The sequence below is a fragment of the Eublepharis macularius genome, chromosome 7 (assembly GCF_028583425.1).
Source record: "Eublepharis macularius isolate TG4126 chromosome 7, MPM_Emac_v1.0, whole genome shotgun sequence".
Classification (NCBI taxonomy): Eukaryota; Metazoa; Chordata; class Lepidosauria; order Squamata; family Eublepharidae; genus Eublepharis; species Eublepharis macularius.
In genome coordinates, this window is record NC_072796.1 from 4,087,913 (window position 1) to 4,111,238 (window position 23,326).

A 23,326-nucleotide genomic window follows, 5' to 3' on the forward strand; every position below is an offset into this window, starting at 1 on the left:
TGTAATCTGTTTGGTTCCTGTATTGCCTACATGGTAATTTTCACATATAGAATCATCTGTTTGGTTGCCTGAAATATGTTTTAGCAATGAACAAGTTGTTGGCTTCTATGAGTCACTCTTCTGCAGCATTTCATGATTCTAGTCCAAATTTTCCAACAATAAGTGATTCTGCTTTGTTCTTCAGTTTTGCATTCCTGTCAACCTATGATTATCAGTGCATCTTGTTTAGCTATATGATCAATTTCTTCCTGAACACTTGAGTTAAAGCTTTCAATTTCTTCTTCTTCCACATCTGTAGTTGGGGAATAACCTTGAATAACAGTTTTGTTGATAGGCTTTCCATGAAGTCTGATTGATGTTCATTGATCAGACTTTGCATTATAGCTCCTGGTTACTTGTGCAACCTCTCAATTCACTATAAGAGCAACACTGTTCCTCCTGAGAGCTGCTGAGCTTTATTTAAATGGAAGAAGGGGATGGGGAGGAAAAATCAGCCTGCTCAATCTCCTGAGAGCTTAGATGATCCTGGAGCAGGCGATTTTGAGAGGCGAGACTGGATTTTCAATTTGTTTATTATTATTATTATTGTTTGTTATCCCTCATGTCCCCTTGCTGTCACTCTATCAAATAGTAAATTAGCTTATCTCTATTATGATAATAAAGGCAGCAAAAAAGGGCCACAGACAAGGCAGGAGTTTTGATGTACTTGAGGGACTTTCCAGCTATGCAGAAAAATATACATTAACCCAAAGAAAAGTTACTTCACCCAGAAATAACACTGTGAAGACTGAAAAGCCTTCAGAAACAGGGAATGTTGCGAGCTGCTGAATATCATTTCTAAAGTGGGGGCAGACACAGGAAATCAATCTGCTCATGCCCTCGGAAGCTTGGAGAATTCTGGAGGAAATTATGAGGCGCAAGAGCAGGCCTTCCAAACTGCTCCCCCTTCCATAATGCCTTGCAAGTTCCCAGGTTTTAATATTGCAAAACTTGATTTTGTCTTCAGTCATTTAAGTTGTGCGGTTATGTGCACTCCTGTTTTTAAGTCATCTGTATTATAGGTTTTGTCTTGTTTTTATGCTACCATGTTTTATCCTAATATTATGATATATATTGTGCTCCGCTCTGAGCCTGTTCGCAGGGGGAGCGGTTTATAAATATAAATAAATAAATAAAAGTTATTTAAATATTATACTCAATGTTTAGAGGACTGATATTTATCCATAACAAATATTTGACTGGTTCTTTGGTCAATGTTCTTTTCATATATTATATTTACATGATAATGCACATAAATTCCCTGGCCTTGGCCTAATTGATCCTTTATATGTGCTGTGCCCATCTCGTCCTCAAACTGTGGCCATTTTCACACTGAACACATGAAGCTGCCTTATATTGAATTAAGATTACTGGTCTGTCATGATCAGTCCTTTCTGACTGGCAGCAGCTTTCCAGCCTTGTCTATGGATGCCAGATTTTGTTGCTAATCTAATCATCTAATCTTGGTCCAGCCAGTTTACTATTAGAAATAGGCATATATACATCTTCACAAATATACACACATACACACCAGTCAGAGCAGACAACATAAGAAATATCTTTAAAAAGTAACATAAGTAATTCATCTCAGATATTTATCATATCTTCTTTCTCATATCTACTATTTTCTAAATGGCAAAAAGGCATTTGACACAATAGAATGGCCTTTCATAAAAGTAGTAATGAAGGCATTATGATCTGTTCTTCATTAGACGTTGATTTGTAGCATATTTTGGCAAAAAGTTAATGGGTAATTATCAAAACCTTTTAAACATATGCAAGGAGTAAGACAGAGCTGCATTTGAAAATACTGCTTTTATAAAGTCAACCAATTAAAGTCTGGTCACTTAGGAGTTCCAATCTATTTGGAGAAAAGTGATTCAATAAGAGACACATACAAGGACATGTTTCTCACATCTCCATCCAGTTCTCCTCTTCTTCTATTTAAGTTACATATGGAGCAGTCCTAAAGAGAGTCACATCCATACTTAGAAGAGTATAACTCTGTTTTGGATTGCCCTGTGAAGCTCCAGAGTTTAAGTGACTGACCAAGTGCAGGAGGAGGCCTCAATGAGGATACTGCAGGCATACACAGATCTCTTGTTTCTCAGAATGTCCAGGCATTTCTGTGTGCACAACTGAAGGACAGGTTAAGCCTGATGGGGCACTTCCATGTGGCTGCACATGTCCCTTACTAATAGACACTAAAAACATAAATATAGTTCTGGTATTTTATTCACCTCATTAAATGCCACAAACCTATTCTTAATATGGGAATTATAAAATGATGACTTTTTGACAATTTAGCTTTTTCTCAGTTGTCTGTTTATCTATAAAAAGCATCTGTTGCCACCACCACCCATATTTAAAACTTTCTCTGTGTGTGTGTGTGCGCTCACAGGTAAATGCTGTCAAATGGCAGCCAATTTATGGAGATGCCTGCTAGGGTTTTCATGGCACAAGACCGTTTGCCACTGCCTCTGCATATTGACCCTGGTCTTTCTTGGTGGTCTCCCATCCAAGTACTAACCATGGCCGACCATATAGAACTTTATATGAATAAAAAAAAGCACTTAAAATACTTAGTGTCATACTCAATGAGCCACTGGTAATCTTGTACTTGGAGTGCCCAAGAGTCCTTTCTTAGTAAGTACTGCTTTCTTACCAAGCAGTACCCCAACTCACACTGAAGCCATGAGATGGGAACTGGGGGAAGACTTTCCTTCTGTACCAATTCCCTGAAATGATCCTATATCTGATCTGAAATGATCTGAAATGATCCTATAGAGCAGTTGTGAGCTATGACTGGAAGCTATGACCTTTCCTTGCACTTAAACCCCCTTGCACGTTATTACACTAACACCACACAAATCTATAACCTATGATTCTAATATACACAGTGCAAGGCTGGCTTGAGATAAGATGCTTCCCAAAAGACCTTTGCCAGGAAACCAACAAATTCAATCAACAATCCACAAGCCACTGCAGTTCTGGGGAAATGGATCCCTCCAAAGACAACCCACTGACATTTTGGGGACTGAATCCAAATATCTGAACGGTATCTCCTACAGCTTAATCGATGAAATAAACAAATGGCTGTCCTTTGATGGTACCCCAGAGGAGGGACAGAATAATGCTGTTGATAAACAAGGTTGGAAACTAAATGGGGGTGAATCAACTCTTTGGGACTTTAAGAGCAGCTTCAGCAGAAGGTTTTTTCCACAATATGGAAAAGAACAGTAATTTTCTGCAGATCAAAAAGGTATTCAAGGCACAACTAAATGGTAGGTTTAAAAGTTGTTCCTGTGCAAAGATCAAAAGGAAAGTTACCCATTCAATAAGCAGTGAATTAATGTAACATTTTTCTAAAATGATATTTAGAAATAGATTACATAAATATGATATAAACTATATCCTCCCATACAGAGAAATTTTCTAATTAGGTGTACATTAATATGCTTCCATGGTTAGATTTTCACTACCATTTAGGAGATATAAAGCAGTATCTGTGGGGGGAAATTTTTAAAACGATTATTTGTTGGCCTTTTTAATTATTTAAATTAGTAATTTAAAGCACTTTGATTTAAATAATTCCCTATAGATAAATCATGGTGTAACTGGGTGAAGAATTATTATAGGATGGGTTTAGATGGTAACAAGAGTTGGACATTCAGTTTAGGAAGTGGAACCACCTCAGCAGCCCCATTGTTATTAAGCTTACCCACAGACATCTGGGGCCACCTCAGGAAACAGAAGACAGATAATGAGATTCAGATACACAAGAGCCTGCATGGCATAGTGGTTACAGTGTTGGACTAAGATCCACATTCAAATCCTCTCTGCTACAGAAACTCGCTGTGTGACCTTGGGCAATTATACACACTCAGCCCATTATACCCACAGGGCAATTGTGAGAATGGAGGAGAAGGATGTAAGCCACTTTGAATGCCCATTAGGGAGAAAGATGTGATATAAACAAAGTAAACAAATAATCCAAAGATTAGACTCAAAAGAGATAGGAAATTTGAACTACTGTTTTAGTCCAAACCCCTTCCAGTTCTTGTCCAAGGAATAATCTACATTGTACTTTGTTTAAGCAGATATCAATGAAGAAAGTCAGAGCCAGGCTGTTCCCACACGGCTTACCTTTTGCTAGAACACAGTGTGTTCTTGTGCGCAATCATGCGATAACAGCACGTTCTTGCACGAAATTGCACAATAACAGCATCTTCCTGGCACGATTTCACGCAAGAAGATGCTGTGTTCCAGCAAAAGGTAAGCCGTGTGGAAATGGCCCCAGTTTGGCATAGTGGTTAAGAGTGTGAGACTCTAATCTGGAGAACCGGGTTTGATTCCCCACTAGAGATGGGCACAAACTGGGGGAAAATGAACCATGAGGTTCGTGGTTCGTCGTATTTCATGAACCACGAGCTTTCACGAAACTGCCCCGGTTCGCAAACCGGTTTGTTTGGTTTGTGAAAACATCACTTCCAGGTCAGGAAATTGTCACTTCCAGGTCAGCAGAAGGTCTGCAGAAAGCCCAACCCCCATTGCCTAGGAAATTGATTGATCAGCACCAGGCTGTCTGTGGTGACAAACCAAAAAATAAACCAAACAAACTGACCTAAAGTTCATGGCGGTTTGTCAGAAATAGGCTCTGAGGAACCACCAGTTTGCGAACCATAAACCAGCCTTGTTCGTGCCAAACTTTGGTTTGTATTTTGGTTCATGCCCATCTCTATTCCCCGCTCCTCCACTTGAAGCCAGCTGGGTGACCTTGGGTCAATCACAACTTCTAGGAGCTCTCTCAGCCCCACCCACCTCACAGGGTGATTGTTGTCGTGGGGATAATGATAACATACTTTGTAAACCTCTCTGAGTGGGCATTAGGTTGTCCTGAAGGGTGGTATATAAATCAAATGTTGTTATTGTTATTATTAAGTGGCTTCAGATTCAATGCCCACAAACAAGGCAGATAATAGAGTCTGTATAACATATTCTGTAATAGATTCTGGGGCAGAGGGCATGAACCTGGTCTGATTTCTGTGTTAATTTCTAGATTCCTACCGTATTGTTGTTAAGTGGGCAAGTTAAAGGGCAGTTCAGAAATGTATAATACTACACCCATCTATGAAGGACTGTTGTTAACCCACCCATGCTCTGTTGTAAATTATCTGGTCATAGTTGAGTTTCTGTTGGGAGACCTACATTTAAGCAAGTCAGTCCCCATCCTTCTATGTCCAAGACCAGAGGCTTCCAATGCCATTAACAAGCAGAATTTTTATTCAGTTAGAGGGAGGTGCCCGTTTCTTTATTTTAAAAAGCTTTTAATTTCAGGTAGGTAGCCATGTTGGTCTGTAGTAGAAGAGCAAGATTTGGGTCCAGTTGCACCTTAAAGACCAACTAGATTTCCAGGGTATGAGTTTTTGAGAGTCAGAGCTCCCTTCGACAGATACGAGGAATGGAAATGGGAAAGGGTCCTTCTTATAATCCAAGCAGAGAATGGGAGTAGTAGTAAATTAGGGTGTCAGGAAGCTAGCTGTAATATATGTTGTAGTTAGCTTGATAGAGCCTGGGTGAGAAGTGTCGAAAATTAGCATCTGTATTGCAAGAAAAATTCTATGGTTCAACCCTGGGAGATTCATTGTTGCAAATCTGCAAATAAACTCAATTTCAGCAATCTTCCATTGTAATTTTCCTTTGAGGTTGCTCTGCTTGAGAACTGCGACTCTTAGGTCAGTGATGGAATGTTCTGGAAGAGTAAAATGTTCTCCCACTGTTTTTTGAATGTTGGGATTTTTGATAGCAGATTTATCTCCCTTTATTCTTTTGCAAAGGGACCCGTTTGTCCTCTATAGAGAGTTGAAGGGCATTTCTGACACTTGATTGCATATATAACATTGGAAGATGTACAAGTGAATGTGCTGTTAGGTCCACTGGTTGTGATGTTGGAGTGAATATGGGAGCAGAGTTGGCATCTTAGCTAATTGCTTGCCCTGGTTCGAGTTTGTGTCCATGTTGGGAAATGCATTGTTGTGAGTGAGTTGTTTAAGGTTGGGGGGTTGTCTGTGGACAAGAAAAGGTTTGCCTCCCAATGTCTGTGAGAGAACAGTATCATTGTCCAGCATAGGTTGCAGGTCATGAATGATGCATTGAATTGGTTTGAGCTGGGAGCTGTATGTGACTACCAGCGGTGTTCTGTTGTTGTTCTGTTCAGGCTTACTCTGTAGCAGGTTGTCCATAGATATCATTCTGGCTTTGTTGATCTGTTTTCTTACTACATCCAGTGGGTATTATAATTTCAGAAATCTTTTTTGTAGATCACACAGATACTAATTTTCTGCACTTTGCTCCTAGGCTGTATGTACTGTAGCTAGCTTCCTGAGACTAATTTATAATAACCTTCCCACCCTCTCCCTGGATTATAAAGACCCCTTCCTTTTCCCACTGTTTATAGCTGATGAAGAGAGCTCTGAGTCTTGCAAACTGAAGGATGCGGCTTCCTTTATTGAGTCAAGCTGTCTTGTTTTAGGTCTTCCTGTTTTTCCACTGCACTCAGATTTTCCTGTCATTGACTTTTCCAGAGAGTCTTGTCTTCTCATGATGTGACAAAAATACTATAGCATCAGTCGCAGGGAGGGCGGAATACAAATTTGAAATAAATAAAAAAATAAAATAAATTTTTGCTTCTAGGGAGAATTCAGGCTTGATTTGATCTAAAACCCATATTTGTCTTTTTGGCCTCCATGGTAGCCGCAAAAATCTCCTGTAGCACCACATTTCAAATGAATCAATATTCTTCCTGTCAGTTTTCTTCATTGTCCAACTTTCACATCCATACATAGTAATGAGGAATACCATACTGTGTAGTATCTTGATCTTGGTTCCCAGAGAGACATCTTTATCTTTAAGGATCTCATCTAGCTCCCTAGGCTGGTTTGTAATCCAATGAAGTCTTGACAGGAGCTTGAATTCTTCATTGAGTAGGCAGGTTTCTTCTGCTGCTTCTGAATGGAGCTTGTATGCAAGAAGTTTTTTGTAACATTTAATCCAATTTCAATCTCCTAACATTTACAGTGCAATCCTAAACAGAGTTATACCAGTCTAAGCCCATTAAAATCAATGGGCTTAGACTGGAGTAACTCTTTTTAGGATTACACTGTATATCACACATTCCTTTGTGTCCCTCTGTATTAAATATTTTCAAATATTTCTAAACCAGCTTCAGTCTTCTTTTCTGTACAATAAGTATATGATTGCAGTTACAAATAATTTTCTTCTAGACTTTTTATCATCTTGCATGCTTTAGTGTGCAATTTGTCAAATTTGTCAATATCCTTGTTCAGTTCTGCTACCAAGAACTGAGCATAGTCACATGTGGTTTCCCATTAATCAAGCAGTTTGAATATTAAATATATGAAGCTGCATCATACTGGATTGGAGCATTCGTCTAACAAGGTCAGTCTCCGACTGGCGGTACCTCTCCAAGTTACTCTCACATCACTTGCTACCTGAACTAGATGTCAGGGGCTGAGCCTGCAACCTTCTGCAAATAAACAGATGATGTATCATTGACTCTCAGACCCACCCCAATATTTGTCTGCTCTCTGAAATATTGCTCTCTTTGTGGCCATAGCTGCAATTCTATGCACACTTACTGAAAGTAAGTCCCTCAATATTCTGCTGGTCATACTTCCAAGAACTAGGCTGCCAGTCTTACACACTTATTAATTACTTATGATATATTGTTTATATAAAACAATTAAAAACATATACATGCAGGAAGGTCAGTAAGTGAATGCCAAAGGAAACAAAAAGATCTTCACCTGCTGGTAGAAGCTAATGATAGAGGGGGACAGTCAAATCTCCCTGGAGAAGGAATTTCACAGTTTTGGTGCCACAAGATGGGTTCCCTCCCCTCTAAATCTCAAACGATGGAGGCATCTGAAGTAGGGGCTACATGGGTCTGCTGTGCAGATTCAACAAAATCAGAGAACCAGCGCATTATAAGTTTTGATCCCTTTCATTCTAGAAATATAATACTCATTCTTCTCAATTGTTTGGCCCATAACAAGTTTACAAGATCCATTCTCAAAGCAACCATTTTGAAACACATATCATTTGCGGGGAAATTATTTAAAAGAAATGCATGAAACAAACATGAATGCTCCTGAGTATCTATATTCATTTTTTATAATAGCCTGTTTTAGGCATTCAAATTGTGTATGCTAGTGTCATATAATGGTTAGAGTGTTAGACTAGGATATGGAAGACCCTACTCTACCATCGAAGCTCACTGGATGTTCTTGGACCAGCCACATACTCTCAGCCTAACCCCCTCACATGGTTGCTGTGAGGATAAAATGCAGGAGAGGAGAACCATGTAAGCCACTTTGGGTCCCAACTGGGGGAAAATACAGGGTATAAATGATATAAATTTTTAAAAATCCCTTATAGGTTTTCTTAAGGGCACAAGTTCAGATAACAGATTTCTTAAAGTTATAAGATATTTTGGATGTAGAAGTGCAGAAAAAATTACAATACTTAAAACAAAGGCATTTTGAAGCAGCAAAAAACCCTGGAAGATATTTGACATATTGCTTAAGAAAGGAGAAACAAAAAGAATAATTCCTGGAATCAAGAATGGAAATCAAATAGTCTATTTAGAACAAGAAATAAAGGACCAAATTTTTAAAAATGCAAATCTTTATAAAGAAGAATTCATAAATGAAGCAGAGATTGAGAAATACTTATCTGAGGTACCAATTAAAGAATTTGCATTGGATCATTGAAGAATTTTCAATCAAGCAATAACAATGCAAGAGATTAACTCTGCTATTAGAAAATTAAAAATCAGTAAGGCGCCTGGCCCAGATGGATTGACAGCAACATAGTATAAGTGTTTTGAAGATATACTAGCAATACGTCTACAAATATTTTGTGTACAATAGAAGACAAAAAGAATATACCACCGATGTGGCAAGAGACAAATATAACTCTGATAGACAAAGAAGGGAATGACCCATTTCTGCCTCAGTCACATAGACTGATCTCCTTATTGAATGTGGATTATAAAATTTTCACAACAATAATGGCAGAGAGGCTAAAAATGTATTCCAGATGTAATACATGAAGATCAGAAGATTTGTCCCAAAAAGATATATGAGAGATAATGAGTGACTCCGCACACATTGGATAATGCACTTCCAATCCTCTTTATAGATCATTTGGAACGGATTTTTGTGTGTGCGGAACAAAAAATCCACCTCAAATGATTGATAAAGTGCATTGAAAGTGCATTATCCAACGTGTGCAGAATCAGCCAATATTAAATATTTAATTGGTACAATTGAAGATTCAAGGAGGAAAGGAGAAAAAATGGTATTTATGTTTTTGGAAGCAGAGAAAGTTTTTGATAATGTGTCTTGGAAATACGTGATGAAAACACTACAGAATATAAACTGTGTGACCAAGTTTTTAAACTGGATACAAAGCATCTATATTGATCAGCAAGCAAAAATTCTGGTAAACAATTCTTTAACAGAGAAAATAGATACAGCAAAAGGAACTAGACAGGGATGCCAGATATCCCCATTATTGTTTATTATTGCTTTGGAAGTATTGGCAGTGAAAATCAGGCAAGATGCCAGAATCATTGGAATAAAAGAAGGCAGAGAATAATATAAAATGAAAAGCTATACTGACAATGTTGTTGTATCAGTGACAAAAACCTAATGACTCCTTGAAATTTGTAGTGGAACAAATAGCAGGATTTGGATTATATTCTGGATATAAACTGAATAAAAAGAAGACCAAGATAATGATATTATCGATAAATAAAGATGAACAAAAGGAAATAGAAAAAATAACAGATCGTGTGATTACTAGAAAACCGATATAATATCTGGAAATATATGTGATGGGACAAAACGATAACCTATAAAAATAATTATCAATAAGTTTGGATAGGCATAATTGAAGGTTTATAAATATTGGAAAAAATTGAATATTTCATGGTTAGGAGAATTTCTGCTGTTAAAATGAATATATTACCAAAACTGAATTTCTTGTTTCAAATATTGCCAATTCATATAGATGAAAAGATTTTTAAAAGTTGGCAAAAAAGGATAAATGACTTGGTATGGAATGGTAAAAAACCAAGGATAAGATTCAAAATATTACAAGATGAAAAAAGCCAAGGTGGATTGGCGGTACCAATTATCAAATTTTACCACCAAGTGGCAGCATTCGTTTAGATAACAGATGGGATTATAAATCTGAACAGAAGACATATAATATTGGAAACAATTGGTACCAAAGAAGGAATGGATAACTATTTATGGATTAAGAAATCACTAAAAAGTATCCAAAGACAACATGGCACTCCTATTTTGAGAGACGGACTATTAAGAATATGGTTTCAATGTAGAAACAGACTAACAGTGCAATCCTAAAAAGAGTTACTCCAGTCTAAGCTCAATGGGTTTAGACTGGAGTAACTCTTCTTAGGATTGCACTGTAAATCCGCCAATTTCACGAATGACATCCCCAACAGACACCTACTATAATATTACTGCAAGAAATAGAATTGAAAATGTAAATTATGAATATATCATGGAGAAGCATGGAAAAATAAAACACGGCAAGAAATTCAAGTTCAAGGGAAAAACATTCCATGGTTGATGTGCCATCAGATGGTGTTCAAACTTAAAGAGCAACTATCCAAAGAAGATGATCGACTAATAAAAAAAACAATGTTTGAACAATTATTCAGTGGAGATCCAAAACACATATGAAAGATGTGTTGAAAGATGTGTTGCTAAAAGATACGTTTTTTTTAAAATGTTCAATATAAAATAGCGAGTATAATGAAATATTATGTAGTTTTAATAATTTGCTATATATTCTGTTTTTGATATTATATTTATTCTCCAATGCTATTTTTGTTATATTATTATGTAGTTTTGATACTTTGTTACATATTTTGTTTTTGATATTATGTTTATCATCTAATTTCACTTTCTGTTATATAGTCTGCTTTAGATATTTTTCCACAGATCAACTCTATTTTCTGTTTTAATAAAAAAAAATTAAAGTATAAGATATTTCATAGTTTAAAGTGACATCTCAGCAAGAAAGGATGTTCTTTTCAATGGGCTGGTGAATAGATAACCTGGAACATTTGATACACATATCTGTGGAAGTGTGTTTCATGAAAACAGACAATGAAGACATCCCTGACTATATCCAGAAGTGCAAAATTACTGGACAACTGAAAAATGTCCCAAAGTGTCTCGCTATCCCAAACTCATTTACATGGACATAAGTTCCACTGACATTAGCAGGACTTTCAAATAGATGTGTTGAGACTCAGGGATAACAGAAACTGTCCAGTTCCAAGAATTCTTGAAAGAATTTTGCTAATATAAATTTGTACTGTGAAGATGCCCTGAATTGTGTTAATCTTTCATATGTAATACTCCTCAATTGAAAAGGCTGTGTAAAAGTATCGTATATATCCAGGGCTTTTTTTCTGGGATAAGAGGTGGTGGAACTCAGTGGGTTGCCCTTGGAGAAAATGGTCACATGGCTGGTGGCCCCGCCCCCTGATCTCCAGACAGAGGGGAGTTGAGATTGCCCTCCGCGCTGCAGCGCAGAGGGCAATCTAAACTCCCCTCTGTCTGGAGATCAGGGGGCGGGGCCACCAGCCATGTGACCTTTTTCAAGAGGTTCCAGAACTCCGTTCCACTGCGTTCCCGCTGAAAAAAAGCCCTGTATACATCTATGAACTAAACAGGAGGGAAACCTACATTGGGTTGGATCCTACCATTTTGCTGAGACAGCGCTTACATATTCTTTTGGTGTAAAGACCCTTGAAATGAGGGAAATAATATCTTATGACATCAGTGGAAAAGGTCTTACTCCAGATGAATGTATGGACACCAGTGGAACAAAAAGATAAGGTTATTTTTCCCCATCGCTGTTCCCAAATGAAAAATTACTTGCTAATCTAAGTACTCATAATGGATAATTACAGATCACTATAACATTTTCATAACACAATTACTAAAAAAAGTTCTTGCTCAGTTACAAATACTGTATAATACCCAAAATGAAAAACAGTCAATTACTAACCGTTGCACAGAGCAAATCTTGCTGTTTCCCATTCTCAGCACAAGCAGGAACATTGGGGCTGAAAACCATGAGGTCGCTCTTGGCACCAGGCTCCCCACTCACCCCTGCCAGGATGTGGCTATGGCGATTGGAATATGACCAGCTGCCCACTTCACTGGCACACACCAGTGTGGCTGTGCCAGGACCGTACATTGCTGCCTCCTTGGCCTGACTCTGGCATTTCAGTGCCACATACACAAGGATGACCAGTAAAAACAAGCTGGACACAGAGCAGATGGCGATGATCAGGTAGAGGTTGGCGTTGTCTGCCAGGGGCTTTGTGTTCCCTCCCAGCCCAGAGAGGCGGGCATCACTCTGGGCAGCCTGGGCACTGGCCACCAGTGACACGCTGAAGGTGGCTGTGGTTGACAATACCGGCTTGCCATGATCCTTCACCAGCACCAGCAGACTCTGGCTGTTGCTGCCCTCTGCCTCCTCCAGAGCACGCGTAGTACTGATCTCTCCACTGTAAAGCCCCACCCGCCACGGGCCGCTGGCTGCATCATGTAACTCATAGCACAGCCAGGCATTGTAGCCCGAATCAGCGTCCAGGGCATGGATCTTGCCCACCACATGTCCAGCTGCCACTGGGAATTTCAGCAGAGTGGGGGTATCCTGGGCTGGACCAGACACTGCTGGTGCATTGTCATTCTCGTCCACCACAAACACTTGCACAGTGACGTTGCCACACAAGGAGGGCAGCCCGGCATCCTTGGCCCTCACCTGGAACTCCAGCAGCTTCAGCTCCTCGTAATCCAAGGGCTGCAGGGCGTACAGCTTCCCACTCTCCGAGTGCACCGAGATGTAGCTCGACAGCGGCCAGAGCTTCTCATCCAGCCAGTAGCTGACCAAGGCGTTCTCGGCCACATCTGGGTCCGAGGCAGACACTGTGAAGATGTGAGCCCCGGGAGGGTTGTTCTCCTTCACAAAGACTGTGTAGGAGGGCTGTGCAAAAGTGGGTGCATTGTCGTTCACGTCACTGACCGGCACCACCAGACTGCTGCTGGCTGACAACGGGGGGTCCCCTTCATCTTGGACCATCACGATCAACCCATACTCAGCCACCTGCTCACGATCTAAGCGTTCGGAAAGTACCAGTGAATAATAATTCTTGAAGGTGGATGTCAGCTTGAATGGGAAGTTGGAGGGCAATAAGGAGCAAATAATTTTCCCATTGTCTCCTGAGTCTCTGTCTGAGACACTGATCAAGGCCACCACTGTCCCCAGTGGGGAGTCCTCTGGAACTGGCACAGACAGGGATGAAACTGACACCTCTGGAGCATTGTCGTTGATATCTAGAACCTCAATGACCACTTGGCAATGCCCAGACATTGGTGGGTTGCCTTTATCTTTTGCTACAATCTGTAGATCAAATACACTAATATCTTCAAAATCCACATTTCCATTTACTTTTACTTCCCCTGTGTTGGAATTGATGCTAAAAACCTTTCGGAAAATTGATGATACGTGGATAGTAAAAGAATAAGAAAGTTCTTTATTAATTCCTTCATCTATATCAGTAGCATTTACTTTAATAACCAAAGTTCCAGCAGATGCATTTTCCAACAACTTTACCCTGTAAACTGACTGGTTAAAGACAGGGGGGTTGTCATTTATATCCAGGACATTGATCACCAGCTGGACTGTGCCAGTGAGCTGTGGTAGGCCCCCATCAGTGGCTGTGACTAATAATCGATGCACAGAGGTCATCTCCCTGTCCAATGGCTTCTTTAAAACAATTGCTAAAGCTTTGTTCTGTTCATCTGTCTTCTGTTCTATTGTGAAGTATTCGTTGGAACTGAGCCTGTAAGTCAGCTGAGCATTTGTTCCAATGTCTGAATCGGAGGCTCCTTCTAATGGGAATTGGGTACCAAGTACAGTTATCAGTTCTGCAATGCTCAGGATTTGTTCACTTGCAGAGAATATGGGAGCATTGTCATTTATGTCCCTGATCTCTACCTCAACATGGAAGATTCTCAAAGGCTTATCCACAATCACCTCCAAGTGAATTGTACAAACAGGGCTGTGGGCACACAGCTCTTCCCTGTCTATCCTGGAATTAACAAACAAAATCCCATTTTGCACATTTACCTCTAAATAATCTTTGTGGTCTTTGGAAACTATCCGGAACATCCGAGGCACCAGCTCACTCACCTCCAGTCCCAGATCCTGGGCAATGCGGCCCACAAAGGTGCCGTGCTGGGATTCCTCCGGCACAGAATAATGGAGCTGGCCGCTCCCCATTTCCCAGGCAGCATGAAATATAACCAGCTGCAGCAGCCTCCTCATCATGTAATCTGCCTTCCAAGCAACCACTCCAAATTCAAACGTCAAACCCATCAGAGTCCTTTTGAAGAATATATATAAATCCCTTTCTGTAAAGGAGCAAAGAATCCAGTGAGCTCCTCTGAATTGGTGTTTATTAAATCCTTTGAATAGATTCCAGGAGTGTTGTATTCCGTGTCTGTGATCCCTATTGTGACTGTGACAAGCAGAATTTTCAGGGAGGAGCTCTGGATTTGCAGTCTTCCTTAAATATTTTCTTAGGCTGCAGTGACCCCTTGTGACTGAATTTTGAAACTGAAGATTCAACTGTTCACATTTTAGTGACCAGTTTCATACAACCCTTTGCTTATCTGTTTGATTTTATAAAGTTTGATTTTTAACTGAGGTTCCTAGCACACACTTGTTTTTCTCATGGGCTGCTTCACCCATGCACAACACTTGGCTTTTGTGCACTTGACAATTTGAATTTGAATGTATCAACTAACTTTCTAGAAAAGTTTTGCACGTGAAAAGGGTGCATGCAGAAGCACAGATGCACTCCTTTTATACCAAGCAGAAATTAATCTGGGTTCAAATACCATCTCAGCCATGAATTCCACATTAAAATTGTCTATGTGCTTCCTGATTTATCAGTCACACATATGGTTCTTGATAGGGTTAGGTGCATGTATTTACATTATGCAGATAGAAATTATTATGGCCCTTCAGTAGCAGCAAATGTGCAGAAAGAAGTGGTCACTGGCTTGGGAAGTCCTGGGATCAGAAGGATAAATATCCCGTTATTGAATGTCTCAGTAGTCTCAGTAGTCAAGTAACCATTGGGATTGTACCAGTGAGAAGCTGCTTAACAATGTGCTCTCCAGGTGTCTATCTTGTAAAAACTGCTCCTTAGCCATTATGTCCCTGATCTCCACCTCAACATGGAAGATTCTCAAAGGCTCACCTCCAAATGAATAGCACAAACAGGGCTGTGGGCACACAGCTCTTCCCTGTGTGCATGGTTTTGTCCTCAACAGATCTTGTCAGACCAACCTGGTTTCCTTCTTTGATCAAGTGATGAGCTTACTGGATCATGGGAACTCTGTCGACGTGACCTACCTGGATTTCAGCAAAACTTCTGATGAGGTCCCCCATGAGATTCTAATGCGTAAACTGGAAGACTGCAGATTGGACTATAGGGCAGTTCGGTGGATAGGGAACTGGTTGGAGGACCGCACTCAAAGAGTGGTGGTCAACAGCGTTTCATCAGATTGGAGGGAGGTGTCCAGTGGGGTGCCGCAGGGCTCAGTTTTGGGGCCGGTACTTTTCAATATTTTTATCAATGATCTTGATTGAGGGTTAAACAGGCTACTTATTAAATTTGCTGATGATACCAAATTGGGAGGAGTGGCAAACACCCAAGAAGATAGAGTTAAAATTCAACAAGATCTGAATACTCTGGAGAAGTGGGAGGTTGTGAACAGGATGCAATTCAACATAGACAAGTGCACAGTATTACATCTGGGCCACAAAAATGTGAACAGCAAATACTGGATGGGGGATACACTTCTAGGTAGTAATGTATGCAAGAGAGATCTTGGGGTAAAGTGGACTGTAAACAGAATATGAGCAGTCAGTGTGATGCGGTGGCAAAAAAGGCAAACTCACTCTTGAGTTGTATCAAAAGGGTCATTGCATCAAAATTGCAGAAGGTCATAGTCCCTCTCTATATTGCCTTGGTCAGGCCACACCTGGAGTACTGTGTGCAGTTCTGGAGGCCCCACTTCAAAAAGGATGTGGACAAAATCGAGAGGGTGCAGAAGAGAGCAATGAGGATGATCAGGGGTCTGGAGACTGAGCCCTACAAGGAAAGGCTGAGGGCCTTGGGAATGTTTCATTTAGAGGAGATTGAGGGGGGACATGATTGCTCTCTTTAAATATTTGAAAGGCTGTCATTTGGAGGAGGGCAAGGAGCTGTTCCAGTTGGCAGCAGAGGATAGGACCCGAAGCAACGGGCTTAAATTACATGCAGAAAGGTACCGGCTGGATATTAGGAAAAACTTTTTCATGGTCAGAGTAGTTCGAAGGTGGAATCAGCTGCCTAGGGAGGTAGTGAGCTCCCCTTCACTGGCAGTTTTCAAGAAGAGGCTGAATGAATATTTGTCAGAGATGCTTTAGGCTTATCCTGTGTTGGGCAGGGGGTTGGACTCAAAGGTCTGTATGGCCCCTTCCAACTCTGTGATTCTGTCATTCTGTGATTCTCAGCCATAGGGAAACAGATACACCTACATCTTTTCTCTGTGGGTGACGAAGCAGCTCAGTTAGAACAATACTGGACAAACAAATACAGGCAATGAAATGGAATATATAAGGTTTGTAGTGCTAGCATGAAAAAGCCTCTAGCATTCTACTGGAATTTTGGTAAGCAACAAGATTATAAAATTACAGTTGTTCTCTTGCTTGTTTGATCTACAGCTGGACTTACCATGAAATCCACATCAACTGTTGATGACTATCAGAAAAGAATAGCAGAATATTACAAAGTACACAAAAAAGCCAATGTTAATTTTATATATAATCATGTCTCTTTAAATATCTCCATCTGGTCTGACTATACTATCTGGTTTAATGGTTAGACAGCTGGACTAGGATCTGGAACTGGAAGACCAAGTTTTAAATTCCCACTCTGATGCCGAAGCTTAGACCAATCATTCTCTTGCAGCTTAACCTACCTCACAGGGTTGTTGGCGTAATTGGCTTAGTGTCAATCCTATCCAATTCTGCAAATGGGTATTAGAATATAGCCTCTTGTTTAAAACCTTTTCATTTTTTAGCTAAACTACCCCTCCCCCAGCAATACAAAGCTTGATTTGTAATATTTATGGTCAAAACTTTATTTTACTTTATTTACTTATTTTACTTTATCTTCCTTTTTATTATATTCCATTACTAATACAGGGGCACAAATTTTCTACTTCCAAAAACCATAAGAAGCATATAATTATGTACATTCATACATTTATCTACATTAAATCAAACATTAAGAAGTAATAAATTAAATGTCAATATGGGGACCAAACGTAACAACTTTACATATTCTGCACTGGACTTATGGTAGTCTGTTAATTTAACAATAGTTATCCATTCTTTTGGGAACCATTCTTGAACTGAAGGGTTTTATCTGCATCTACACTAATCTTGCAGCAAACAATTAAATACAATATAAAATCATAACAGTTCTTAAGTGTATCATTTTTAACGTCACCAAGAAGGTAAATTTCAGAGTTTACAGATAAATATTAAACTATGTATGAAGTACTATCTTTAACCATTTCCCCAAAGTGGAAGTCAGTACGATCCTAAGAACATTTTCTGTGGAGCAAGTTCCAGTGAATAGACCTGAGCAGGATTTTGAAAAGAACTGCTTGAGATTGTTCTCCAGTTTTGCTATAGAGGCACCTTATGTGACCCCCCCCCACACACACACAAACACACAGACAACTTTATTTTACATATGTAAAATAAAGTATTTATTTATTTATTACATTTCTAGACCGCCCTCCCCATCGGACGGGCTCAGGGCGGTGTAACAACATACTATTTATAACATCCAGTTTAAAACAATAAAAACGTTATAAATAAACATTTAAAACATTGTTCCATGTGCAATAAAATTTCTCAGATGGCAGGTATAAATATTAAAATTCAGCATTTTAGGCACAGGGCTTGGCTCTTACATAATAACCTGCGTCACACTTTATGAGCACCTGCATGGGTGCTGGACGGTCTTCAGTGGTATGGCTGGCAAGAGGACAGCCTAGCCCCCACCAAATGCCTGGTGGAACATCTCGATCTTGCAGGCCCAGTGGAAAGATAATAAATCCCACCGGGCCCTAGTCTCCTCAGACAGAGTTCCACCAGGTTGGAGCCAGGACTGAAAAGGCCCTGGCTCTGGTAGAGGCCAAGCAGACCTCCCTGGGGCCAGGGTCCATCAGCAAACTTGCAGCCAACAGCAAATAGTAGAAAACTGAGGTGTCATTTTGTTTGAGTTATGCCTGCACTTTCACACATATCACTTCTCTGTTCTGGTTTTTAAATATTTGGAGATTTGTGTGCGAACCTGAAGAATTCCTTAAGTTTGTAGAAACATCCCTGTGGCAGCTATGGGGAGGGGGGAGTAAAGGATGACTCTGGGACATCCGTATGGATCTCATATAGAGATGGGCACGAACAGAAAAAAAATGAACATGATGTTCATTGTTCATTGCCATCCATGAACAGGGACTCATGAACAACCACAAACATGGCCCTGTTCATGAACATGTTCGTGGCTGGCTGTTCGTGGGGGCCAGCAGGCTCTCCTCCAACCATCATCCAAGTTTGGTCAAGATCCCTACTGCACCACTCCCAAAAACCTGACCTGAGCAGGCACCAGGAAAAGTACCAATAATAAATAATAGCTTGGCCCCAGAGCCTGGCAGCAGCCCTGGAACTTGAAGGGATAGATCCCTACCGCACCACTCCCAGAAACCTTACCTGAGCAGGCAGCAGGAAAGGTACCAATAATAAATATAATAGCTTGGCCCCAGAGCCTGGCAGCAGCCCTGGAACTTGAAGGAGTAGATCCCTATCCCACCACACACAAAGAAAATTCAAGCTCCAATGCACTCTATCAAAATGCCAACAGCAACTGTCTCTCCCTCTCTACTGTCTGCAAAGTCAGAACTGGGAGCCCTCCTCCCCCCTGGTCTTTGCTCCCTTGTTGTAACAAATTTGGAGCTCCACACTTGAAAGGAAGACCTGCCTATCAAGCTAAATTGGGCTTAGATTGGGTTTTCCAGGGCAACAGCAGGAGTTCAGACAGAGTTCAGACAATCCCTGCCTAAGCTGCCAAGGGAATTGATTGCAGGTGCCAGACTGTCTGGCTTGACGAACAGCAATGAACAGCAACGAATGAGGCTTGCAACGACCACCTGTTCGTTTAGAATGGGGCCTCACGAACAGCTTGTTCGTGAACAGCAGATTGGACTGTTCGTGTCTTTTTTTGTTCATATTGCTGTTCATGCCCATCTCTAATCTCATACTCTGGCCTCTTCTTATCTCTTTATTTTAAACCCCAATCACCCACAATGTGGGGGCACAAGAGTGGGTAGTATGTAAGCTACGTGCCTCCTAAAAGAGATCTAGTTTGGTGTAGTGGTCAAGAGCGGCAGGACTCTCATCTGGAAAACCAGGTTTGATTCCCCACTCCTCTGCTTGAAGCCAGCTGGGTGACCTTGGGTCAGTCACAGCTCTCTCAGAGCTCTATCAGCCCCACCCACCTCATAGGATTATTGTTCTGGGAATGATAATAACATACTTTGTAAACCGCTCTGAGTGGGTATTAAGTTGTCCTGAAGAGCGATATATAAATTGAATGTTATTATTATTATGTTATTAAAGTCTCTTATTTGGGATCTTACTAGGATAATGCTGTAATTATTTATGAAGTAAGTATAAATCTCCTTTTCATAGATATTTGACTGGACAGACAAGTTACAGATGGAGATAAACATTTTCTTAAATCAGAAAACAAGGTAAAGGTTTTCTGTAGAATATTTCAGAACATAAAGTAAACTGGCTCTCAACTTCAATACATGTGAGACTGGAATGTTGATCCCTAAAGCAGGATGTTTATTTATCTCACCAAAACAAGCCTTTCCCCCCCTCCCTAAACCAGTCCCAAATCCTAACTAAAAAGCCAAGTAAAAACCTGGTTAACATGACACACTTATTCAGAACTGCAAATTCCTTGTCTGAGGGGAAAAGTTTTCTCTTCCCCTTTAACTGAGACTGGCTCACCCCCTCCCAGCTAGAGGAGTTCCATGGGCTCTGATTGGCTGACAATCATTTGGATTTGCATGAAGCCAAATTCACAAAGATTGGTTCAGAACCCTGGAGGAGAGGCGGGACTTTGAGGGATGCCATCCAACCCTGGCACCATTGTGCAGATCTTTTGATCTGCACACTAGGATCCACGTTCTGCATTAAACGTATAACAAATCAGCTGGGCAATATAAACACTAAATTGTATTAACTGTTAATAAAATTCATCATGTTAATAATTAACATGATGAAGAAATAATAATTTTAAAGCTGATCATGTCATTATATTGCCTTTGATTTTCCCCATTAGTGCTTCAAAGTTGTGCTTATAAAGAGCATTGAGTTAAATTCAAACTTTGTTTTTGCTGATTGCTTCCTCCACTGCAGACCCACACCACATTATGGGGAGGTATTTGGGGGAGGGTCCCTTGCTCCCTGGAGGCAGTTTTTGGCAGCATAGAAGGCTGGATGGGAGGTAGAAAAGTACCACTCTGTGAGAACAACTCTGCATGTAGTATTGATGTTTGTAATGTCAGTCTGTTCTCAATAGACTTGCACTCCACCCTAACAAGCAGGCTCACAGCTTCAGGATTTAGGGCTGGATGGAGGTGCAGATCTCTCATCATATAGCTAGTGTTTTGTCATAGTTAGATGGCTGGACTAGGCCTGGGGACTCTCATATTGAGATGCCTACTCACCATGAAACTTACTTGGATCTGTCATTGTTGCTCAGCGTAACCGAACTCACAAAGTTTGAGGATAAAATGGAAGATGGGAGAACCATGTATGCCACAAAGAGCGCCTAAGAGTTGCCATAGATTGAAAATAAACTAAATGAATAAAGCGATTTTAATCAGCTCAGGCTGGTAGCCCTTCCTTTTGTCACAGTTATCCATGCATGTTAGACTACTGCAATACACTGTACATGAAGGCTGGCTTTTGAAGCCTGTTCAGAAGCTTCCATTGGTTCAAAATGCAGTTGCAAGGGTACCGGCAAGCATAAGCAACAGAGATCATTTACAGTGACTGCCAATTTACTTCCAAGCACAATTTCAAGTGCTGATTATTATTTCAAACAGTTTTCAACCAGCTACCTGAAGAACTATTTCCTCCTGCAGACCTGTCCGTCAGCTATGATCATGGCCACAGGACATGCTCTGTATTTTAAAAAAATATTATTTAACAAATAACATATAAAGAACATGCAATGTTAAGAAATATCAAACAATCTACAATACTATACACAAGCTTTTTCAATATGATCACATGAACATATACTGTGTAATCTGCCTTGGGTTTCAGTGAAAAAGGTGGACTATAAATATGTATAAATAAATAAAATATCTAGGCTTCATGTACTCAACAAAAGGTTGCCAAAGCTTCCAAAATGACCATGCTTTTCATTGCTGTTCTCTGATATATTCAGTCAATCTGCCATCTCTGCAGCTCTCTGACATTAGTTCATCCATGCTCTTAGTAACAATGGCTAAGAATGTTGCCATTGCTATGGCATCCTGACTTGGGTGCTCCAATCTCACAGAGACTTACTTGGTACCAAAACTTAAAATATTCTATGCACCATGCAAAAATATTTTTATTATGTTAAACATTTTTGTAATCTACACTGTTACCATGATTTTAATGAGAGCTTATTATCTTGGTCCCTGAAGAAGATTATCGTTGGTGCTCCAACCTCACAGAGACTTACTCGGTGCCAAAACTTAAAATATTCTATGCACCATGCAAAAATATTTTTATTATGCTAAACATTTTTATAAGCTACACAGTTATCAAGATTTTAATGAAAGTTTCTTATCTTGGTCATTGGTATTTTATTGTTATTATTTTATGTTATTACCTGCTTTGGGTGGGAATTTTGTTGCTGCCATTTTACTTCCAAACCAGTTTGGTGTAGTGGTTAAGAGCTCAGGATTCTAATCTGGAGAGCCGGGTTTGATTCCCCACTCTTCCACTTGAAGCCAGCTGGGTGACCTTGGGTTAGTCACAGTTCTCTGGAGCTCTCTCAGCCCCACCCACCTCACAGGGTGTTTTGTTGTGGCGATAATAATGACATACTTTGTAAACCACTCTGAGTGGGCATTAAGTTGTCCTGAAGGGCGGTATATAAATTGAATGTTGCTGCTGTTGTTGTTATTTATTATCTGCTCTGAGGTGTTGTTTTTGTTTGGCTGGGGCAACAGTTCATACGTTTTATTATGGTCTGGGTTTAGGAGTTTGCTCATTTGTTTTTGCCTACAGGATGTTCTTGGAGTTGGAATCTGCTGGTCTCATTGCCTTATATATATGTTCCTGAAAGAAGATGATGGTTATGATCATTATGGAAAAAATTTCCACTCGAACTCATCAAATGCCTTTTCTGCCACATGAAAATTGTTGGTACTTTGGATTGGATCCTAAAAATCCTTCCAGATCAGCAGTCTTCTGTCAGTGCAAGGAAACATCCACCTGTGGAACACAGTTTTTCCACTTCTGGCACTAGATGAAGGCTCCTTGTGCCAAAGGAAGGCTCCATCATTAACAGAGCAGACAGGTGAGCTGTCTCCAGCAGCATGGACACCCCCTCTATTGTACTTGCTTTTTATTCAGGTTGCTTTTTCCGTTCATACTGGTGGTTTGCTTCAGAGTGGCCAGTGGACACTCATTATTTTCATCTTCTACTGAACTGCAACATCAGCAGTTTTCACACTGCTTACCGGCCACAGAACACTGCGCCGAGCTCACAAAACAACAGCTTCTTCCTGGCATGATTTCATGTGAGAACAGCAGTTCTCGCACAAAATCACGCCAGGAAGACGCTGTCATTTCGGGAACTCAGCACAATGTTCCGTGGCCAGTAAGCAGTGTGAAAATGGCCATCATTTACAATGGAGTTCAGATTGTACACATTTGGTGCAGGTAAAACCAGCATCTAACTCATCATTCACTTGATGCCATGCTCTCCCTTAAGAATACTTTGCACAAT

General features: G+C 40.2%; 2 protein-coding genes across 2 annotated transcripts in view; both read right to left on the reverse strand.

Annotated features, from left to right (window-relative positions):
- The window catches only part of LOC129334058 (protocadherin alpha-C2-like), a 280,693-nt gene that overhangs the window by 180,564 nt on the left and 76,803 nt on the right, over positions 1 to 23,326 (reverse strand). The window lies entirely within an intron of this gene.
- LOC129333273 (protocadherin alpha-5-like) lies at positions 12,163 to 14,471 on the reverse strand. The gene is given in 2 exon segments (XM_054984802.1): positions 12,163 to 14,438; positions 14,441 to 14,471. Coding segments are annotated over 2 exon segments (2,307 nt in total).